Source organism: Anguilla rostrata, chromosome 7, assembly GCF_018555375.3.
Source record: "Anguilla rostrata isolate EN2019 chromosome 7, ASM1855537v3, whole genome shotgun sequence".
Taxonomy (NCBI): Eukaryota; Metazoa; Chordata; class Actinopteri; order Anguilliformes; family Anguillidae; genus Anguilla; species Anguilla rostrata.
In genome coordinates this window covers 16,356,633-16,380,450 of record NC_057939.1, presented here as the reverse complement: position 1 = coordinate 16,380,450, position 23,818 = coordinate 16,356,633, and the positions used below count along the sequence as shown (strand labels likewise).

Here is a 23,818-nt window from a genome sequence, read left to right as displayed (position 1 = left end):
TTCAAGACCAGGGGCTGGAGGAGCCTGTGTGTGTGTGTTGGGGAATGTGTGGGGGGAGGTGCTGGGTGGGGGTGTGCTCTTGGTATGGACTGAGGGGAGGTTTGGGGAGAGGTAGGGCCTGGGGTGAGTACGCTCTGTCCATGGACTGGGAAAACTGTGTGGCGTGGGGGAGTGGGAGAGGAGGGGCTGAGGGGGAGCTTGGAGGGCGGGGGTATGAAGGGAGCGGGGGGGGAGTGGTGCTTGTGAGCCCGCTAGATACCCACCCCAGGCAGCCTTTAACAAATTAAACCAGCGGAGGGCTAAAGTGATGCATGCTGGGAGTGGTTGTGTAGTGGATGGAGGTGCAGCAGGCTTCCTGCAGGCAATGGGCTGCCGGGGATAGCGCAGAGAGGCAATCTCTCTTCTGTGTGGCTGAGCTGGTGGGAGTGCAGCTATGGAGAGGAAACGCAGTGTGCCTCAGCACTCAGGAGGGGAAGGGCCCCTGTGTGTCTGCCCAAGGAGCCATATCAGGATTTGTTTTACTGCATTTTGCACAGCAAATTTAAATACATGTACATTTTTTTCTGGTTCTTCTGAATACCAAAGCAGTTAGCGTCAAACGTAATACTCAAACACACTGTAGAGGAGACCAACATCACTTTAGCCTGACCACAATCTGGTTCTGAAGCCACACAGAGAGCAGGATAAAACAGCGTTATTCAGAGAGAGCAGAGGGCCACCACGTCAGAGCAGAGAAGAGAGGGGCACGAGGTCACTTTCAGAGAACAATAAAATCAGTGTCACTCACAGAGAAAATAATAGCACAGCACCGCAGAAATCAAGGTTGCTGTGCGCCACTGTGTATGTATGTATGTGTGTGTGTCTCACACCTTCTGTCCCTGTCACAGATCGCTCGGCAACAGCAGCAACTCCTCCAGCAGCAACACAAAATTAACCTTCTGCAACAGCAGATCCAGGTGAGTCTTTAATGTGTGTGTGTGTGTGCACATGTGCGTGCATGTGCACGTGTTTGTGTGTGTGAGAGTGAGTGTGTGTGCGCGCGCATGCATGTGTGTGTTTGTGTGTGTGTGTGTGTCTGTGCGTGTGCGTGCACATGTGTTTTTGTCCCCTTGCTTTCTCAGACACATATAGGCAGCTATACCCTTGATTATGCAGATAGAGGTATGAAGGGATAGTCCTGTAGTCTGCGCCGACTTCTGTCTTCATGCAGGTGGCAAGAGAATAGCTTTGTGAAAGGGGAAGAGACCCATTTGGCTAATAAAGTCAGAGAGACTGGGTTTCCTCCAGGCTGTGGATGTGCAAGGCTTTGGCCAGCAAACAGTGTCCCACTGAGACAGTTTCCCTGCACTGGACTGCAGCCATCATACTGCTGTCTGTGCGACAGGCCCTTCTCACTGAGCACAGTATCTGCTAGAGGGGACAGTGCGTGTGTGTGTGAGTGTGTGTTTGCATGTGTGTGCGCATGTGTGTGTGCGTGCAAGCAAGTGTGCCTGTGTGCATGTGTTGTGTGTCTGTGTGTGTGTGTGTGTGGTGTGTGTGTGTGCGCGCATGCTAGCATGTATGCTTGAGTGTGTGTGTGTATGTGTGTGTGTGTGCAAGCGTGCGTGCGTGAGTGTGTGTGTGTGTGTGTGTGTGTGTGTGTGCGTATGTGTGTGCATGTATGTGAGCTTTTGTCTGTGTGTGTGTATGATACGTTTAAAATGAATCATTCCACACACATGAATATATATGTGTCTGAGTGTGTGTTTGTACAAAGCGGCCTTTGTAAACTCATTTGAATTCCTCTGGCCCCGCAGAGACACAGCTCCTTTTCCCCAAATAAATGCATCGCTAGGAGGGGCAGAGAAGTATATAATACATACATATATATATATAGTCTCCCTGTGGGAGCGCAACTGACCAAGAAAATCAACAGAGAACCATTGAGGTTACTGAGATTCTCAAGAGACAAAATACCTCTAAAGACAAAAGACTGATCACTGAAGAACGTACAAGAATACATAAGACTGATAGTTTGCGAGATTATACTCAACTGCGCTGAATAAATTCTTCCAAAAGTGATCACAGAAAGTATGGTGCTGTACATAAAATAAATAATGAATCTAATCTTTGGTTAGTGTTTCTGTTGCTCTTCCCTTTGGATCGGGCCTTACTAGGTTGAAATTCTCAGCTCATATTTAGTCAATGCCAAAACTTTAAGAAGACAAACACTTTTCTATAGTATCCACAGAATTATGTGCCCCCCCCCTCCCCCCCATCTTTGGGCATGTGATTATATGCTCCTGGGTGCCAAGCCATCCCCAAGCTCACTTTCATTTTAATTAAACTGTTCAGAGACATGTTCTCCCATAGGACCCCCCGGCGTTGCCACCGCCGACCGCCATGAAGGATTTTTCTGATGCGTGTATTAAAAGAGAACACCTGCAGTGCTTTTGGAGTAGGACGAGGGGTTGAGGGGACAAATCATAACACACAACTCATCTATTAAACATCTTCCACATTTAACAAGACTAATATTTCTCCAGCTATTGAATTTTTCATCAAGTGATTATCCCTGGGAGCGGATTCCTGCGGTGTGCCAGTGCGAGTTTCGCATTAGATTCACCCTACCTTCACAGACACGCTCTTTCTCTTTACCTTCACAGAAAAACCGTCTATACCTGCATCCACTGAAACTGTCTCCATTACAGTATCTTTGCGTGGAAGGTGTTTTATAGTTCTTCCTTATAGCTGTCCTGCCGATATCCAAAAGTCAGTATCTCTGCCCGTCCCTGTGTCTCTCTGTGTTAATCTGTGTGTGGTGTTGTTATACTTCTCCCATTCAAATACTTTTTGGTACTTTTTTGTTTGACACACAGCGACGGGTTTTTGCTGCAGCGTGCGATTGCGGATATTTCTCTGTGTATTTTGTCCCGGTAATGATGCCGATGTCCCAGCCTCTGTGAACCAGTCGCTAATTTGAGGCAGAATATAAACCATTTACGTCAACAGCATTACCACTTAATTAACTAAAACAAAGCAGATTTACAGAGCCTAACCATCCTGAAGCTTCATCTCATAAGGCTGGAGACAGGATGGCGGAACGGGGTCAAAGTGTTCTATAGAAAACCGACACATGCCACTCTATATCCCAACACAGTAACTTAATAAAACTCATTTTTTGAGCATCTCCACCTTCTTGGGGTTTTTAATCTTTTTTTTCTGTAAAAGACCTACTGCGGTGTAGCAGTAAACACACCACCTAACCCAATTAGTGGTTTAATTGCTTAATTCATCATATTAAACAGAAATTAAGCAAATCTGTGTTTTCCCTCATCGTTTGGCATTACTGGTTTTGTGACGTTGATTGGGGGGAAACGGTGCCACTGTTCCTTGCTGCAGACTCAGGATTTGGGTTCTGATGAAGATCAAATGCACGTCGAAACGTTGGCTTTCATATGGTGAACAGTTTTTTTCTGGGAACAGTGATGGAAGTGTGTAGATTTTATTCCTGTTTTTAAACCCCTGGATTCTGTTTGCTCTTCATTGCATCACTAGAGCCAGTTTAGAACAATTCTCTCTACTTTGTATCATGAACCACGCATTGGCTTATATTGTTTTATATATTATATTGGCTCTATAAACTTCCTTTCCACATCTCATCTGAATTCTCAAACTCAGCCTCAGGACTGGTTGATCCTTGAGGTTCCACATATATCCACCATAGCTTCAGTGCCCCACAAGCTTGGAATGGCCTCCAATGCACTATCAAACTTGATACCCTCATTCTATATACTAGCAATAGCTATAATCTCTGTATGTGGTACATCAGTTACATCAACTTGTTTGTAATGAGTTGAAGTGGTACTACGTTAACTTGCATTGTCCCTACCAAATAAACTATATGAAATGAAATATGCTATTTTACAGCTTTAAGCGGAGACCTAATGATGGCAGAGTGTACATTTTAAATCTTTTTGCGCATGTATTAAGCCTACTTTTGTCCGTGCACCTTTTCTGTCTGTGTTTGCTTTTACTCTGTAAGCAGGGCTCTGCGAAAGAAACCTTGGTCTCAGTGGGACTGAGAAATAAAGCTAAAATAAAAAATAAATAAACTACATTATGATATCACAATTATGTGAAAATATACACGATATGTTGGACTACCTGTCCTGTGGTCCAACCAACTCTATTATACCACATTTATGCCCTATGTATGGGCGTAACATATACTTTACAAAATATATGGCACATAAGCCATATCATCTGGGTCTGATCAATGCAGGTGTTTTTTTTGTGTGTGTGTGTGTGTCTATAGTTGTTTTAGTGTAAGTAAGGGTACGATACCCCTCTCCCTTCCTCGCTTTTTATAAGCATAGGTGCTGAGATAGATATACGGAGAGTAGGATAGATATGAGTAGGAAAAATGGCAAAGCGAGAGAAAGATGGAGAGATAGAGAGATGGACAGGGAATGTTGGACGGAGAGGAGGAGAGATTGCTCTCCTCACAATGTCTGTTACATAAGTGACTGGCGCTTAATGACACATGGAAGGCTCCTCTCAGGCCCACCCGGCTGCCAGCTAATGGAGCTATTTGAGGAAGGACACAGGCGAGCAGATGGGCACAAAGCTATGCCCACCTACGGACTGCGGCTGACGCACTCACAGCTCTCGTTCCTAATCGATGGCTAATAAAAGCCAGTCGGTGTGCCGCTAACTCGCCACTTGATTCCATTATGAGCTAATCAGTAGAAGGTGCCCTTCCTGCACGAAAAGGAGTGGAAAACACGCAATGTAAAATGGAGGAAATAGGAGGAGTAGTAATCTGTGCATTGCGTAAATGCAATTTCTTTCTTGCTGTGTCCGTCAAGTAAAAAAAAAAAAAAAAAAGCTCTGTCTGCTTGTCCTGGTGAGTTGCTCTTGTTACAGGAGCACTGTTGTCCTCTTACATCCCTGCCCAGCCACCATGTCTGCAGACTACCCTGTTATTGAATGCTCTGCGTGATCAGCCCTCTGCCACGTGGCAGACGATGTGTTTTTGCGCACAGAGGGAAAGCAGGTGTGAGGATGTGATGTTCCTGTGATCATGGCCATTGTTAAAGTCCTCTGCTCTCGGCTCCCCCTTGCCAGTAATTGCTATTGACCACTGTATTTTTAAGCTGAGGGTAAAGAGATTTGGTGTGTGTTGTATGTAGCAGTGTTGAGGAGCTCTGGGGAAACATTGAGGAAAGGCTTCAGCTTATAGGGTGTTGACAGAACTCACTGTTAACTGGTCTCCACCGAAACTTGTGGCATGCCCAGTGGCGTGCCCCAAAGCGCACATGTGCCCCCAGGTTTGCCTGAGCCATGCATGCTCATGTCAGGAAGCTGGATGTCAAGTCTGCAAGACTGTAGGTTGTAACCGGATGACTTGATTTGCTCTTCCAGAAAGCTGGAAAGATGCCGTCTGCACTAAAGGGTGCTCCACATAATACTACAATATAATTTTATTTACATCTCTGAACCAGCGATGGAAATTTTTATGAGAAAATTGAAACTCTTGATGACAAAAACAGAGTCCCACAAGTGTAGGTTAATTTGTTAGAATATTTGTGGACTACTTATCTTTTTTACTGGTTTTGTCATCAGTTTTCCAAACTGTACTAACATAGAGAAATGAATCACTCTAATAGCTAAAATTGGTATTTAACGACATTGACATTTTAACAACATTTTATTTAACGGTTGTATTGGAATTTTACATTTTGAAAATCAATGACTACTTTTCTCTCTCTTAAATTCAACATTAAATGTTGAAATCTCTGCAAACCTGTGCTGTGTAAATTAATTATTCTGTAAAACATACTGTACACTTTGTTCATCCAATTAGACAGTCTTCAGCACAATCTGTAAGTTCATGGACTTTCAAATCTTCTCATAAAAATCCTGCATTGGTGCAAACACAGGTATTGCAATACAAACAGCGTGATCAGTGTGATATGCTTGCTAACACAGCTGAAACTGTTGCCCCTCGAAGTGTGTCCCAAAAGATTGGATTTTTTATCGCTCAGTTTGATCCCGTCTTTTCGCATCTTCTTCTGCAATACACAATGTGTGTGATTCTCCTAAAGTTAAATGAACCACATAGATAGCCTACAAGAGGAGCCGTAGGGTGATTTCACAGGACCGAGAACTGTAGCACACTCTCAAAATGAGGACCGCGGAGACCATAGGTACTGAACAGTCATAGATAGGCTCTCTGTTAACAGCAATCAGTCTGCCTATGCTAATGCGAGTCTGCCGAGAACAGGAATCACTCAACCCAAGTAAATTCCTGCCCGTGAGTAGAGAACAATGTTGCAGCCAGAACAGAACATAAACGGCTCTCTCCATTGGTTATTGGTTATATGGCCGTGTGTCCCCTCCTCAACAATAGGTCAGTAAGGTTCTGCATTAATTGCTTGAGCATATGGTTCTGAACAGATTCTAGCTGTGGGACCCACACTTTACCAGGGTATTTTTTCGCGCAGTCAGATGTTAGCCATATTGTCAATGCTGGCAGCTATTGTTCCACTCATTTACTTCACAGAGCTAATTACTCCCTAATAATAACTTTACCTTGGAGTTTTCACTCTCTGGTGCCAGCAAACCTGTTCACACTACATATGTTAATTATCAGCACATCTTCATTATGTTCAAAAAGCTTTAAGTTCAAGCTGTGCTGCCTGGCGAACGATACAGAGCCAGTTCTCTGCCAACTTTCCACTTTTTCTCCATTTCTTTTTTTTTTTTACCTCTAATGAAAGTCATGAAGAAAAGTTTTCCTCCTCTGGCGTTTGCTTTTATGCCAGTTTTACTTGTTGTTTCTGAGAGGCTGATTAGAGGGTAGTTGAATATGCAGCGTTTGTGTTTCCTTCAGGTTTTCTCTCCACACGAAGAGCAATTTCAATGTCTGTTCTCTTTGTGTTAGATCTGCATTTTCTTTACACTGCGGCTGTTTTCTCCCTTTTAGGTCTGTGTGTTCTTTACATTGGATCTGAAAGGGAAGCAGTGAAATTTAGCTCCTTTACTCTCAGAACCTACACTTCACGCTGCTCCTGGTTTAACTGAGAAAGAAATTGGCCTCATTGTGTCCTGTTTCTTTCTGTTTCATACAGAGGTGAAGGAAATATCGAAATTAATATGAACCTACCCACCAAATTGGCTTACCTCACCATAGCCATTGTTAGCTTTGTGGCATTGTCTGCCATGTTCCTTTGATAGGGTTTTGAATGGGAACTGTGTTTGAGGTTGAGGCTTACTGGAGGTCCAGCTCAAACAAAGAGATGGAAAACTTTCAGGATTCCACTCACTCACTATTTTAAGGGCCTCCGTTCTCCTGGCCTTGGTCTTGTCCTTGAGAGGAGCACTGTTTTGAGTTGTTCTCTCATTTTCCTGGTGTGTCATTTCCCATGTGTAATTATGGAGGGACAGTCTGATGGGGGTGGAGGAGGTGAATGGGTAGGCTTGTTGGACTTGCTTGTTATGTCCATATGTTACTCATTACACCCTCAGCCTTACTTCCTGACATGACCCCCATCCCCCACCCCCCCCAACACACACACACACACACACACACACATACCAACCAGTTGTGTGTATGTGTGGCGGAGGGACATCTGGCTGGGCGTGCTTGTTTGTTTGGGTTTGTACACTTGTGTGTGCATGCATGTGTCGAGTACATGCCTGCATACCTAGCTGTCTGTCTTGTGTCTGTGTGAGTGGGTGTATGCATGATTAGTACATTTGAGGGTAATTGTCTTGTCTGTTGGTTTGTGTGTGAGTGAGGGAAAAGACTGTGTGGAATTCAATGCCCAGCTGTTGTAGGGGATTATCTAGGTTTAATAGAGCTGACAGATGGAGTTGGCGCTATTGTCCAGAGTATTCCGGGGCAAGGGTTAAACGTGAAGGATGAAGAGGGTGGGGGCTGCTGGGAATCATAGTCCTTTTTTTTGCTGACTTGAGCCTTCAAGGAAGTCCTTCATTGGAGGGCACATGCTAAGCGGGTTTCAAAACAGCTCTTAATAGAAGAGAGGAACTGTGGGATATCCCTTATGTATGCTCAACAGATGTTCTCTCTACACTATCCATGGGCCAGCATGTTTCACTAAATGAATCTGGTCTCCTGGTCAGAAAATAATATATTTTTAAAACCCATTCCACAGTTTTAAATAAGTCTTCATGAATCCAAACATTAATGGGACATTATCTAGATATCTTAATTGCATATTAATGTTTATTCGGTTCTAATTGAAATTTTAGACCAGTGTGGAATTTGGCATTTTACATAAGACATTTTGATGTAAGAAATTTTAGCTTATAACATAAAGAGTCATTGGTGCTGGTTTTCTAGTCAAGTATTCAATTCACATGCAAATTGATGATCTAGGGCCCATCAGTGCTGCTAGGGTTCAAGATGTAATTAGACTATTGGCCACTCCAAAAATTCTGACATTGGTCAGTAGGAAAAAGCAGGAAAATTCTGAAGACACAGCCAGTTGGGATATTTGCGCATTTTTGCACATGAGCTGCAGGTTTGCTTGTTTTGAATTCCTGCTGCATACTTCTCCCATACAGACAAAGAGAGAACAAGAGAGACAGACAGCAAGAGAGAGAGAGAGAGAGAGAGGTATCAGAGGGAGGCTGTGCCTTTGGTGTAGCTATACCGCCCAAGTAGGGCCATAGCTGGACACAGCTGACCACAGTGCAATGTGCACCTAATTCATGTGACCACACAGCAATGTGCGCCCGGTATATCTAACCACAGAACAGCACCTGCCCAATATATCTAACCACATTACATCTTGTGCCCAATAGAGCTAACCACAGTACAGCATATGCCCAATTAATCCTGAAAGAAGGAAGAACACTGTTGTGTCTGTGATTACACTCCACGGGGGGCCTGTTTAAGCTGAACAATAAAACGACTCTACCTTCTGATCACTGTGTAGGCAACATGGCATTTATGGTTAACCCAAATTGTTGAGTAATTATTGTGTGGTTGAAAACAAATGTTTGAATCCCACTATTCCCTGTGCAGCGATCGTGTGATTATAGTGTTTGGCTCCGGTCTGGGGAGCAGGCAGGGAGCGGGAGACAGAGCACGGTCATTACTGCAGCAACGGCGGGAGGGGGGAGAGAGGGAGCAAAAGAGAGACGGAGAATGAGAGGGGATAGACTAGATGGGGCAAAATGCAGAGTGACAGAAAGTGGGAGAGAGAGAGAGAGAGATTGGGGGTGGGAACAGATATCGGAGAGCGAGCAAAAGCAAAATGTGAGCTGAGGGGGAAAGCAGAATAGACTGAGAGGAGGAAGGCATTAGGTGGAACGTGGACAGCAGTACGAATGCCTTACCACTATTCTGGACTCGCTGGCTTATATTCGACATTGGTGTTCACAGTTGTCCTGGACGGCCCCCGCCATTCAATTTAAAGATGTCTTTGACCCAGCATTTGACTGACACTTGCAACAACTGCCAATTCAAGTTGCATCCAGTCAATGACTCCAATTAAGCTGGAAGTTTCTAATTAACCAAGGCCAGGGAAATGGCAACAACTTATCTTATCCACTTACTCACTTATCAGCATTGGCAAAGTCCATTTTCTCTGAAAAACAACAGTTCACATTTACACACAATAACATTTAGACTCTCTGCCTACTGTAAGCATTTACACCCTCAGTAACGTTACTCCATATTTACTATCTCAGTAACATCATCTTGTATTCAAAATGGCCATGATTACACACTCTTGGTAACTTCACTTCAGATTTCTTCCACCAGACACCAAAGACACAGTGTCTCTCTCTCTTTCTTTCTCTCTCATTCTCTCTCACTCTCACTCTAACTCTCTCTCCCCCCCTCTCTCTCTCGCTCTGTCGCTGTCGCTCTCTCTCTCTCTCTCTCTCTCTCTCTCTCTCTCTCTCTCTCTTCTCTTTCTCTCAGTAACATCTCTTCTGGAGTCTTTGTGTTTTTGGCAGTGCCTTCCTTGGTAGAACCATCTGTCTCCCAGTTCTCTGTGTCTGTGTTTGAATCTGCCTTCTTGCCAAAGTCACTGTTTTTTTTTATCCTGGAAACCTTGTGAAGGCTCATGGCTTCATGCCGAGATGAGCTCTCCACAGAAAGAGAGGCCAGCTGTTGGGAGAATGTGGAAGATTCTGCGTGATGTTCTGTGAGTGTGAGTGTGTGTGTTTGTGGGTGTTTGTTTGTGTGTGTGTGTGTGTGTATGTGTGTCTGTCCGTAATCTGCGAGACACGGTTGGTTCAGTCACTGACCTGCTCACTGGCCTGTATCTCAGTATGACCATGAGTTCAAGACCTGGGACTGTGTTTTTTAGTGTTCACAGCAATCATGTGGTTGCTATGAGCATTTGATGTGTTGCGCGTATATAACAGTGCAGTTTCTATGCGGCTTTCTGTTTTGCATATAGACCTTGCAGGCACATTAGCTCAGTATGGGGTCCTGTTAGCAAACCTAATATTCAACTAAAATTCGCTAAAGGGCACTGATTCTAAATTGACTCAAATTTAGTTTGGGAGGCTACCAAATGTGGCCAGTGTGCCCTGACTAAGCTCTCTACCTCATAGTAGCGGATTGGGAAATAGTGTTTCAAGTGCTGTTCCAGAAATTCCATAATGCTCAATCTGGTTCTGAGCAGCCTATGGTATGGATAGCACCAGTGTTATACTCTTCAAACCACTGGGAAACTACACATACTTTTGGAAGGGGGCATTATAATCTTGAAATGCACCCTTCGCTGCCCCTCAGTACAGGAAGGAAACACAGAAGATGAAGATGATTACCGAGTACATTAAGGAATATTCTTGATAATTAACCGTTCCTGTTTTTCACAGTACCGACCCCATATACCTGTTCAGTAAACAAACGAAAAATACCTCTCCTTTACAAAATAAAAACCTTGTAGCAGTGTTACATGAACAAGTGCATGACTGATACCTCTCTTTATCTCTCTCTTTCTCTCTTTCCCTCTTTCTGTCCTTCAGCAGGTCCAGGGTCAGTTGCCTCCCCTGATGATCCCTGTGTTCCCTCCAGACCAGAGGACTCTGGCTGCAGCTGCAGCCCAGCAGGGCTTCCTCCTGCCTCCAGGGTTCAACTACAAGCCAGGCTGCAGTGAGTCTCTCTCTCCCATGCTCTCTGTCTGTCTCTCTCTCTCGCATGGACATGGGGTATGAGGTCTGGCCAGAGGTCAGGGGTATGAGTGAAGGTTTGTGGAATATGGTTCAAGATGAAGGTGTCAACTGTGGGTATGGATTTGGGGTATAGCTATAAGGTGTGGATGTGATATGTTCATTGGTTCATTGTGTGAGGTGATAGGCATGAAGTGTGAGAATGCAGTATTTGGGATGAGGCATGGGGTATGGGGGTTTGAATCTGTAACAAGAAAGCAAATACATTTTTTAGAGCTGAAATATTCAACAGGTATGTATATTTTTATATTGAAAATAGAAAAATATGTAATCATGAAGTTATCATTTAATCTAGTTTCTGTTTTCCTTTTGTCTCAAATTGTATTTTCAATAAGTAGAAGGAAAAAAAAGTCCTTTGGGGCTGTCTTTTTTGGCTGTAGCAGACCCAACTGTGAGGCAATGTGTTGTTTACAGTGAGAACAGGCGTGTGCCAGGATTCAGCTGAATAACGTGAACACACAGGGGGGTACACTGACCTGCCCCAGGTTTCCTCGCAATAACACAGGCCACAGCCAGAACACGCTTCCAACACGCCTCCAACATACTTCCAACACTTCACGACGTCCAGCTCTGCCCACAGAACTTCACAGTTTCTGAAACAAGTCCACCCATTTCAATTATTACTGTCTTACTCCCTCTAGTCCATTACCACCTGCTGTCACTCTGTCCTCTGTAGCTGAAAGCAGTGGAAAACTGGATTCTGTGCATTATTAGCCAGTTTAAACCAGTGAGAACTGGACTCTAATCGCCTTTACCCAGTTTAAACCAGTGAGAACTAGTCTCCCAGTAGAGTTACTGTAGCCCCATGGCCAAAACCAGCATCTTCTGTTTCTTTATTTCTCTCTCTTTTTGCAGAGTTCCCCACGAGAGACATAAAATATGTGAAACTCTTTAGTTTGTTTAGGTACCAGAGGAATAAAAACTCCCAGAATACACCCTTGACATTGTTCCAAAGAATGCTTCAACCAAGAGTTTTTAAGGAAATGGTTATGTGGGAAAAATGTTTTGGATAATCCAATAGGAACATCTAGGGTTATTGTTTTTTGATATGAGGCTTGTGTTTTGACCCAGTAGCAAAAATGACAAGAATATGCAAATTGATTTATTGTCAACACTGAAATGCAAGTTAACAAGAACTGAATCAGTGATTAAATTCAATTTTGAGTGAAATGCATGGCATATGTTGCGTCTATGTCTAATATCATATTGAGCAATGGAATTAATTTATATACTCTTGTCAAAAGATTGATATTGCTGAAGTAACAACACATAAAGAAATAATATTTGTTTGAATTCTTAAAGAGAAATGTGAAGAAATGCCACAGATTTTTAATGCATCTGTTATTTACTATAAATGTACCGTAGAATGAAATGTAGTTTTTCAGTCGTCTAAAGCGCTGTTTACAAAATTCCAACTGGTGGATAAATAATTACACAAAGTAAAAATACATTTCTCACTTGTTCATTTTGACCCCTAAATAAGTAAATAAACTAAATAAGAAAATACTGAATAAGACTTACGTTTAAAACAAATAAGTAACACCTACATGAGATAATTGAACGAGATTATTTTGTGAAATGGAGGAGATTGAGAGATGGTCTCAATTTACGACCTATTTTTGTACACATGACTAACAGGGAAACAGAGCAAAATGTTACGTCGGGCCTGACCGTTCTTAATGCTGCCATTTTAAGACAGTACTTGCTCCTTTTTAATGTTTGCGAATTTGTGTGAGTAATATGGTAGCTTTATTACTGAAAATAGAATCACACAAATGGCTCTCATCTTTCTCAGAACAAAGCATTCTCAGAGCATATGTAAGAGGAACTCGGGCCTATTCATGGATTTAGTTTCACTGTACAAAAGCTGAACAGCATCATATGTGATGTTACTTTATGAATACTATATTCTGAGCAGTCTGAACAGAGTGGTAAAAGAACCTAGAAACACGAGCTGATATTGTTGAGCACACTCTTTAAACCTAACTTATAACTCATCAGTGATAGATTTGAAGTGGAGGGTGATGGATCTGGTGTGGAGGAGGTAGAGTATGATTTGGTGTGGGGTGGGGTGGGCAGGGGTATATCGACTGACACATGCTTTGCCTTCTGCAGGTGACCCTTACCCTCTCCAGCTGATGCCCACCACCATGGCAGCTGCTGCTGCAGCTACGCCTGGGCTCGGTCCCCTGCAGCTCCAGGTAAGCGGTGCATACATGTGCTCGTGCTGTTTCTTAATGGAGATGTTCCCCAGATGTAGTGGCTGTCTGCTGTGTCAGGCCCAATGCATGCTACAACATGATGACTGTGAAAGGCTTTTGGAAGAACAGAAACTTGAAGTCATATACCCGTTTTTTTTTTGTTGCTGTGTTAAAGGTGGCTTTTACCTTCAAAATAATGAATTGTACCTGGCAGCTATAATGACAGGCTTGTATTATATACTTCTTATATACTTATATATTTCTTAATCGAAGTGCAAGAAAGGTAACAAAAAACCTTTATAAGTTAATGATTACTATAGCATCTCCCTGAGAGGGAGGGTGGTAGTCAGCAGACCATCCTCTGCCACATCACTCCATAGATATTTGTCTGCTCAACCGGGATAGACAATGTACATGTTCAAAACCTTCGCAATATAACATGTATTCACAAAAACTGCTTTCTTAAATTCATACATCACTTTGTCATTGGGGCTGATACAAGTATTACATGCAGTTTTTCCCCTTTGGAACATTACACATCCTTTCCTTCTGCTCAGTGTGCGATTATACAGTTTTTGCCACACTCTGTGCCAATTCAAACGCTTTCGCTGTGACTAAATCTCGTATTTACTTCATGATGAAACAATCAAATTCGTCAGTGAGGTGAGTGAAGTTATATAGCTTGCCTTGTCAATTCGATAAATACAGTAGCTATCTTGCAGGTTAGCTAGCTAGAGAAAATATTTGTTAGAGATATTTAATGTTCTATAACTACAGAATCCATGTTAATCAGATTAAAAATATTTATTAATGGCATATCCAGGTCAATACTGTAGATTTTTATTCTGAAGATCTGCAGTAGGCCTATGTTTGTTTATCGTCATTTTGTTTCACCTACTGTTCACATATATGTAAAGTGCTGTACAGCTAATTAATCTTTACTACATGTCTGTTAAATCACAGACACAAATATCCTGAATGCATGCAACTCTCTTCCAGTACAGCATGCAACTCTTCCCTGTCCATCACTTAATGATTGTCTACTGGTCTTTCATTTGTGTTGCTTCACTTAAAGTTCAGACTCTGCATTAAGGGCAGGTCAGGGAAGTTGTTGAAAAAAGAACACAATTGGGATGGTTGGGCAGTTTTGATACCTGTGGGTATGCAGTTGACTCAGGACTTGACATGCTGTACTACAGGTTCACTAAGTAGCAGTATGTCTGTTTAATATGTCTGTCTGGTCAGTTTCCCACTGAACAGCTGTGTTTCAGACTGTGGCTTGCTCACCACAGTGCAGAAAGTGATCGTGCTGTATGCGGGCCTGGTGCCTGTAGACCCCATTAGCAGAGCTGATATGAAACCCTGTCACTTTCAGAGGGAGGTCAGGGAGGCCAGGGCTATAGCCAAATGTAGCATTCATCAGCCACGATGAGGGATTTACAGCATTTACACGTGGAAGTATGTCATGTCCTCAAATTGAATATCAGCAATTATTGCTTTATGTGTAACACCAATAAGACTATTTTCTGTTAACTGTGTGAAACACAAACAAAATATATTTAGTTAACAAAATGAAATCCAACAGAATACTCAATCTGAGGTTAGAGAAATGAAATACTTATAGAATATGAATAGTTAACACTATATGTATGTATAATACTAATAGAATTCCAACAGTTAACTCCTTGTTTGCAATATGGAAAATCTCTGACCAATAATACAGAGCACTATTTGCACTAAGCTGGTAATGGCTGGTTTTGTTCACTGGATTTAAAGCCGATTTACTTATTCAGAAAGAAAATCCTGTGTGTGCGTATGTGTATGTGTGTATAACAAGTTGTATGCAGTTGTGTTGAACATAAAGAGATGGATGGGGATAGAGATGGAGAGATGAGACAGGAAGAGTGAGAGGACGGAGGAGGGATGGAGAGAAGTGGATCAGAGATAGCCAGCCACAGGGATGGAAAGACGTGGATCAGGGATAGCCAGCGACAGGGATGTAGAGACGGAGCTGTACTTACTGGATCTATGATCCAAATGGATGTGAGAGGAGCAGATGGGAAGGATGAGGGACAGGGAGGCAGAGAAATAGAGAGATGGAGGAATGAAGCGTAGCTGCTGGCCTGATCGGCTCAGCTGGTGTAATGAACAGTCATACTGGAGAGGTATAAAGAGGGCCAATGGAATGGGTCAGGCATCATATGGGGAGGCAGATGTTGGAACATATTGTACAGGATTACTGCACTGTACATGGGGGAGAGAGGGAGAGACGGGGAGTCTGAGAGACAAAGAGAGAGGGGGACACACAGGCAGACTCTGGCTGATGCCTTCACTGGAGTATGTACTTTCAGAGATGTGGAGAAGACACAAGGATTTATTTATCTGAATTGCCCCTGTGAGAGGTCTAATGCAATACACCGTGCTTGTATATGTGTGTTTGTGTGCGTGCGTTGGAGGGGGGATAAGATAAAAGTCCAATATAAAAGAATTTGATTTTATTTTTTCATGGCAGAGTCTCTTAAGTGCACAGAAATGGTTTCAGTGATGGGACGCCTTTCCCCTGCATCGTATGGTTGTCCGTCTCCCATGAATTCACGGCACATGCCATATCAGTCCCCGTGCGGTCACAGAACGTGCGATGTCAATCCCTGCAGTCACATGGCAGATGAAAACACATATACTGCAATGCTCCCCCCTGATTGCCGCCAATGGGGCCACCATGTCATTTTTCTAAAGCGAGGGGGACAGTGGTAGAAATGGCGGTAGAAAATTGAAAGGGGAAGTTGACCTGTCCTCTAAAGACCCTTTGTCCAGAGAGCCGTTCCCTCACATCTTTTTAATGGTACTGTTCTTCTAAGCAGCGCAGTGGTGTGGGTGGAAGGTCCTTCTAACCCCGCGCTGCCCCTGAAAAGCACTGTTCAGCTGTACTTATAAAGAGCCAGGAAAGTTATTTATGCCCAAGGAATTTTCCATTTATTTGTGGAGGTCAACGCGCTTTGTCTTTCTCACAACCCCTCTAGTCCGCACAGAGACCGCGCTGTTGCTTCCCCGGTCTCTGCTATCAGTCAGGTGCTGAATGTGTCACGGTGCACTCTCTCTCGCGCTCGAAAGCTGCGGAACCCGACGGGAAGAATGCGAGGGGAAGAAGAAATTGCAGCGGGTCAGCCTATAAACAATAGACGCGGCCATTCTTAACTGCCTTCTTTTCAGGGAATTCTCCAGAATCCGCGGATGTAAGAAAAACATAAACTCTGTGAACCGGGCTTATTGAAGGGGAACAAGAGCTCGCGCCCCCCGCGCCTCAGATCCGTTCACACTGGGAGGCGGTGCATCCGCTCTAACTGCCTGAGATTGCAGTGCAAGTTTTCTGTCATCTCGGAGAATGAAAAAGCCCGGAGAAGGTCTGCTCTGAGGACGTGTCCATGACATTAAAGACATCATTGCGGCAATAATGGGGGTGCTGCGGTCCTGCAGTGGACGGGGGTGGGGAAGAGCAGTGGTGGCTGAGTAAGGACACTGCTCTTCCAGTGTTTTTGGCAGTATATATGAATAGAATGCGTATTGTGAACAGACATTATTTACTGTTCCAGGGTAGGGTAATAACTAGTTTAGCTACTTAGCGGTTTAAACCTTTCCAATGAGGCATTTCTTAAATGTATTAACAAAAATGAATACACATAAGCTTTTATAGGTATGAGTAACATTAGTTTGTACATGGAAATCTCGCTGCAGTTATTGTGTGTCAGTGACAGCCAGCAAGTTCTGATTGCTGTTTTGCTCTCAGATGCCTGTTCTCCGAACAGTGTTCATTGAGAATGAGCATATGTTTCTTGCAATTTATGTATCACTTGGGGCTGATAATGAACATGCTATCGTAGCTCAGCAAATATTCCTGCAACAAACATAGGCACAGATTTAACGATTGATTATGAATGTTCATATAAGAGGTTAATTGGGCCAGAGAAATACATTTCTGGAGTGTTTCTAAATTTCACCTAGTGGCTTGCTTCCTGTGACCATCCTTCCCAGGCACCTTCTCTACCCACCCAGCTAAGGCACCCCCTCAAATGCAGATGCTAATAGCGCACAAGCACCCCACCACCTCCCTCCCCTTACACACATCTCTCGCAGTCTCGCAAGTGGCTGACATTTAAAGCCCTCTGTGCCATCCCGACCCAGATATGATTTGTACCAGATCTTTCCGTCTGTGCCTCCACCCCCCTTCTGTGTCGTGTATTTTTCCCCCCCTCTCACATGCCTGTTAGTGACCCCAGGGGTCTGTGCTGTCACTTCCTGTCTCTTCATCTGCATGGCAGCGCGGGGCTGTGTGGGCACGCTCTGTCGCTGCGTGCTGTAAGTGTGTGAGTGACCGTGTCTCTCTCCGTGCCCCATTGAGCAGGGCTGAGTGACAGAAACTGGCCTGTAATGGAACTCAATTCAAACAGCAAATAAAGCCATTTGAGCCAGTGGTCTCAATCTAGCACCCGACCACTTCCCCCGAGAAGGGGGGGTGGGGGGTTACGCTTAGGCGCACACACCTCCTGGAGCTGGGCTAGGGGGGAGGCGGGGGGTTGGGTAATTGAATAGAAATGGCCAACAAGACCTTTTATTCCATCAGCTATTCCTGGCCCTTATGTCTCTGTTGCTTGTTCTTTCCCTTTCTTCCCCTTTCTTTCTCTCCCTTTCTTTATCTTTCTTTCTGTGTGTGTGTGTGTGTGTGTGTCTCTGTGTGTTTGTGTGCGAGTATGTGTGTGTGTGTGTGTGTGTGTGTGTGAGTGTTCATGAGTATATGTGTGTGTGTGTGTGTGTGCATATGTGTGTGTGAGTGTGTGTGTGTGTGTGTAATGTGTTGAAAGGGTGATGGGAGAGCTGCTGTGGACATTTGCATAAACAGTCTTTGTTTCCCGCTCATGGCTGGCAGCCAATGTGAAACAGAAGGACAGAAGTTTTACTCACATTGATTTGGTTCCACATCTTGAAGAAAAAACACAATTAAAACACTCAAGTCTCATTCCTAATGTCCTTACGGGGCACTTAGTGGTGTTCTCTGAAAAGGTAACAATAATTTACCATACATTGATCATTTATGTACATAATGTATATGGATGGAGTTTTACTTCCTTTTTTCATTATGTAAAAAATCAATGCATTTCATGTTGAACATAAGATGTTGAACCAGTCCTGAGATTATAAATGCTTGATAGATCTAACAAAAACTATTTTCCATGGTTTGTAGCTTTATTTATATACTGTAATAACCCTTAAAATGTTCCCTTAAAATGTATGCAAGTGCTGAACACGTAGTGGGATGTGTAAACAGGATGAAGCACTTGTTTAGAATAGCATTAGTATTTACCAGGTACAAATGGTAATTAATTGTGTCAATATTGATCTGAGTATTTCATCTGATTGTTGGTATTGCAATAAATATCATAATGATTATTTAAATCTCATCTGCTATTTAGGGTGAGCCATTGCAGTAATAAAAAGACCATGATTCTTGTGAAAGAGACCTACTGGGTGACCCAACAAACCACTCCTTACTATGTTCATGTGCTAATACTACTTTGCCCATTCCTTTCTTCACCAAACACAACTTATTATTATAAAGAAATATTCAGCTAAATCTTTTTGTCTTTGGAAAACACAACCTGAGTTTAGGGTCCGTCAGTGTGATGTAATGTCACTTTGAAGATCTACTTTGGCATCTGCATTCTGCTGGGTGCGGAAATTTGCCACTTTTATCTCCGTCGATGAGCACGTCAGCCACTTTTTCACCTTCAGAAGCACTTTCCTGCGGCTGACCCCACTGCATTGCGTTTCCCAGAATGCACCTGCTTAGGACATCTCTCAGTCCCGTGTGCTGTTAGCCAAGCCCCTGGGGGGCGAGCGGCGGGACTTGAAGTGACAGCCCCTGCAGGAGAAGTGCTTGCCTGTTAAACAAAAACAGCCATCAGGACTCTGCTAATGGCTGCCCTAGCTTTTTAGCTTGCATCTTCTTTTTGTTTGTGCGAGGAGCGTATTTATTTATTCATGTCTCCCTCTCTCTCTCTCTCTCTCTCCCTCTCTCTCCCTCCTCCTGTTCCTGCAGCAGCTTTACGCGGCCCAGCTGGCGGCCATGCAGGTGTCCCCAGGGGCCAACCTAGTCGGCACGCACTCGCCCTCTAGTGGCCCGACGGAGAAGTGCAGAGGCACGCCGCCGCCAAAACCCAAGGTACGCTTCCATCCGCGTCCCAGGCCGCCGCCGTCTCCTCCTCTCTCAGTGTGCGCGTGTTTCGTATTAAAGGCTGCGATGACCACACTGCCGCCTCATCTGAACGCCCAACCAGGTTCTGTGCGAAAGCAGGCCATGTTCCTGGTAGAGGCCAGCAGGGACCGCTGCTCATTAATGCAAGACCCTCCCTGAGTATCAGGCAGACACAATGAAAATACGCCAGTGCCTGACCTCTGAATGCGGGGTCACTGGTCAGCATGAGGCTCAGAAATCCCATTTCAATAATAGCGGGAGGGATGTGCAGAGGGAGGCGGGAGAGGTGCCAGGGGTGATATATACTGTGAAATATGCTGTTAGTGTTCTCTCTGTACAGTCATTGGCGGTGTCTTTCTGTGTAGTATATATGCAGCCACTGACAGAGAGGGCTGTTCCTGCATGGACTGTATATAATCTCAAAAAGTGAAAAACAATTTCTTTTTTCTTTTTTTCTTTTTTGGGGGGGAAATTTCAGTTTTTTGTAAATTTCTGTGAACTGTGCCTTATGGACGTTCATTGCATTCGATATTAGAGCTTTATAATCATAATACCCAAATCATAATTAGCAACTCTCAGCTATCAGCATGCTCTATAAACCATAAGTAGGATATGAAACATATGAGTGCATGAAGGAGCAATTAGCTGGGTTTCGTGTCTCAGTCCAACCAGCAGATCCAAATCAGATGAACCCCGGTGCCTGGAGTATGGAGAGGTGAGGAAGTTAGTATGTTGGTCTGGAAGTGTGGTGTTTTGTTCTTGTGGAAAAGCTGAAAATGAGCGAGCCCTTGCTGTGGGGAAAAGCAGATAGAGGAAGCACTGTAACAGATACAGGCCAAAAGCTGGCCTACAGAGACAGAACAGACAGAATGGAAACAGAAGCAAAGAAGTTAAGGGCCCAGAACACCAGTAGCAGGGCTTTGAAGAAGATACTGTTAACAAGTGGACAGATATGCGTATACTGTATGCGTGGTACAAAAGTAGGTCAGGACAGTGCAGGCTAATCTAACAGGAGAGCTCTGAATTAGTTCAGGATTGGTTAGTTGAACAATGTTGGCGGTGAGGCTGGCCAGAAGGGGGTCTGGGGTGTGTGTGCATTTTTCCAGGTGGGTCAGCACCAGGGGGTGTATCAGGTTAGGAACGGGCAGTTGCGTGATGGGCAGGTTAATTTGTAATCTTTCATTAAGAGGGAGCAGACCAAGTGTGGCGTCGTCCTTGCAGTTTTGGGGGAGAGGCCAGGCCAAGGGTGTGTTCCCCAGAGCAGTAGAGATATCAGAGACTTCAGAGAGAGTTTTCATATTTTTCAAGGCTGAAGGCCGAGAGGAGGTACGAGCAATATAAGAGACCTGGGTATCAGATAAAGAAAGGGAGAAAGATCACCTGCTGGACCTGCTGGACTGAGGCCCTTTGTTAGGCTGTGAGTGGCCCCTGTGATCTGTTTCAGCAGGAGAAGGTCTGAGCCGCATGGTATGTGCATTGTGAAATTGTGCATTGTGGAGAAAGAGCCTCTTCAGTAAGCCTGGAGAAACAGCCTGCAGTATAGGGGAAAGAGTAACAATCTTCAATTTGTGAGGGTCTTATCAGTGGTGGGGTGATACCTTTTATTAGTTCAGTAATGCATACATCTCCCATAGAATGCCAATGAATTATCTTATATTGAATTATCGTATATTGATCGACTGATTCAATAATAACATTATCTCTGATGGACAATTCATTTTGGAACCATGTTAAAACCCACAACATGAAAAAAAGATCAAAAGTTTTCATACAAAACAATGAGTAGAAAGAACATGGCAACATACATTCTACATATACATTCTCTGAAGGGTCTTTAAATGGTTACTCTTAACAAAAGGTTCAAACATAGCACTAACAAAAAGCGGCGTCTTTCTCAGCAATTACTGCTGAGTATTTTCTGTCCCAGCCATTACTAATGGGCATTTCCTGAGTCCCCATTGCTAAGGGGTATTTGTTAAGTCTCTATTCTTGAGATTTCTCAAGAGGAAGTGCACATCTCACTGAAAGTTCTCATTGTCCAGTGACACATGCTGTTTACCCACAGCCTAGACAATCACATGCGGCTCAGTCAGTCACATGTACTGTACTGTAGCACAATAAATTGCATAGAGCCCAGCATATATAATCCAGCCTTGTCACTCACATGTATTCCTGCCCGGGCCACAACCCCATCAATAACACACAGCTCAACCCTAGTCCAGCCAATCACATGCAGCCCACACACAGCCCATTTCAAAAAACATCGCCTCAGCCAATCACACAATAGCCCCAATCTCGACTAATTCCTCCTTCGTTGCATTATTCATGTTGGCCAGTCTCCCACCGAAGGATTTTCTTTAGAGAGAAAGAAACACAGAGCTCTGCAAAAGGGTTTTAACTGTAATAAATATTCTGGTTTCTTCTGCAAACCCAGCCCAATATAGGTCAGAATGCAACCTTCAGGCAGGGAGGCCATTGTCTCCAGCATAATGAGGAGATCTGCTGGGTTCCTCCCCACTCAGCCCCACTGTAATGAACCCCAGCCTGTTAAAGCTCATCACAAGACTGCAGGGGAAGGTCTTAATCAGGCCATTCATGAAAAACGTGAGTGTTGAGAGCAGGTTGAGTGTAGCTGCTACCTTCAGCTTGACCACAGGGGACAGACTTCCATCCACAAGCAGTATTCCACCATCTCTTCTATTAGTACACCTAGTACTAGATGTGACGGTGCTGAGAGAATAACATTGGTTGCTATCGCAGTGTAGTTGTAGCATTACCTGTAGTAGCAGTGTATGCTGCCGGTGAATGTTACTGTTTCTGTGTTCTGTGGTTCAGGTTACAGACTGCTACATCCTGCTTCTGTTGCTTCTCTGTGGCTGTGGGTTTCAGGAATGAATAAGCATTTTGTGCTTTTGGTTTGGTTGCCCACAAGTTGGAATTCTCCTCTCTTGTGTTCACACATTTAAGGTCAGGACCACAATGAGACCACTGTTGCAGAAACCCCTTTTTTTGTCTTCAGGGATTGGGGAAAAGTTTCCCCAATGCTAAACATGGCACGCTCTACCCCCCCTCTCCCCAAGCACAAAGAATATGTGTCTTCTGGTCAGGGGGGAATGCGGATCTCGCTACAGCTCTATGATCTAATCCTTTCTTCCTGTCATGGGAGTGCACTACTTTTTTTATAAATATGATTATGTCATCAGCAGGGGTAATCATGATCAATGTAATTATATCATCCACAGGGCTAATAACCATATGGTTACTACGTCATGCTTCAATGCTGTGTTCACAATTCTTGCCATGCCCCCCCCCCCCCCTCCCTTCACCTCAATCAGACCCAAACTGCTAAAGGAGGTGTCACATCTCTCCCACAGTGTTGTTACACACTTTCATCTCCACTGGGTTTTTCTGTTGTGCATACGCCTCTGTGTGTGTGTGTGTGTGTGTGTTTGTGCATATCTGTATGTGTGCATGCATGCATGCATGCATGTATATGTGTGCGTGTGTGTGTGTGTTTGTGTGGATGGAAGTATATAAAGAGTATATAAAGAGTGTACATGGATATCTCCATTAAACCTGAGTTAAATTGAGAGTATGGAAAGTACAGAGGCATTGAATTGAATGTTTTTTTTTTCCAACAGAGGATTAAAGGACAACTTTATACCAAAAGGAAAAAATGGAATATGATGTCCTTACTTTTAGTGGGTGTCTGAAGTGAAAAGCCTTTCATTCGTTAAAGAAACAAAGAAGCTGAGGAATCCATATGTGGTTTCCTAAACTATTTCAAATGTGTGACCCTCATACAGTACCCAGAATGCATTACTCCACCTCTCCTCTCTGTGGGTGGCAGTATATTATATTTACAGAGCCTTCTGCTGTTGCTCATCATTTCTTGTTTCATCTGTTCTTGTTTGCGTCAATGCAAATACTGCCTTTGAACGCTTAGCTAAGCTTCAGATATTGTCTTTTCTTTGTACGTGGAGCTGGCAGCTTGTGTCTGCTTTTCCAATGACTCATCTAAGCAGTAGGTCAGCTGTAAGTGAACAAAGCTTGAGGTGTTTGTTAAGTAAATTGACCTGAGCTGATAGGTACCCAGATAGGGTAGTAGCCTGGGCCTGAACCCAAGCTGTAAGTGGCCATATCCATTTGACAAAGCTCACTGCTGTCT

General features: G+C 43.8%; 1 protein-coding gene across 9 annotated transcripts in view; it reads left to right on the top strand.

The window, feature by feature from the left end:
- sox5 (SRY-box transcription factor 5) overlaps positions 1-23,818 on the top strand; it is a 174,345-nt gene that overhangs the window by 133,722 nt on the left and 16,805 nt on the right. For 5 of the 9 annotated variants that reach the window (XR_010331213.1, XM_064343192.1, XM_064343197.1 and 2 more), the window contains 4 exons: positions 888-956; positions 10,999-11,125; positions 13,318-13,403; positions 19,495-19,617. Coding sequence is in view for 8 of the 9 variants with exons in the window: in XM_064343192.1 (XP_064199262.1) it covers positions 888-956; positions 10,999-11,125; positions 13,318-13,403; positions 19,495-19,617 (405 nt within the window). In the remaining variant the exon portion in view is untranslated. The remainder of the gene's footprint in view (positions 1-887; positions 957-10,998; positions 11,126-13,317; positions 13,404-19,494; positions 19,618-23,818) is intronic. The other 4 variants (XM_064343195.1, XM_064343200.1, XM_064343194.1 and 1 more) reach the window with 2 other exon arrangements.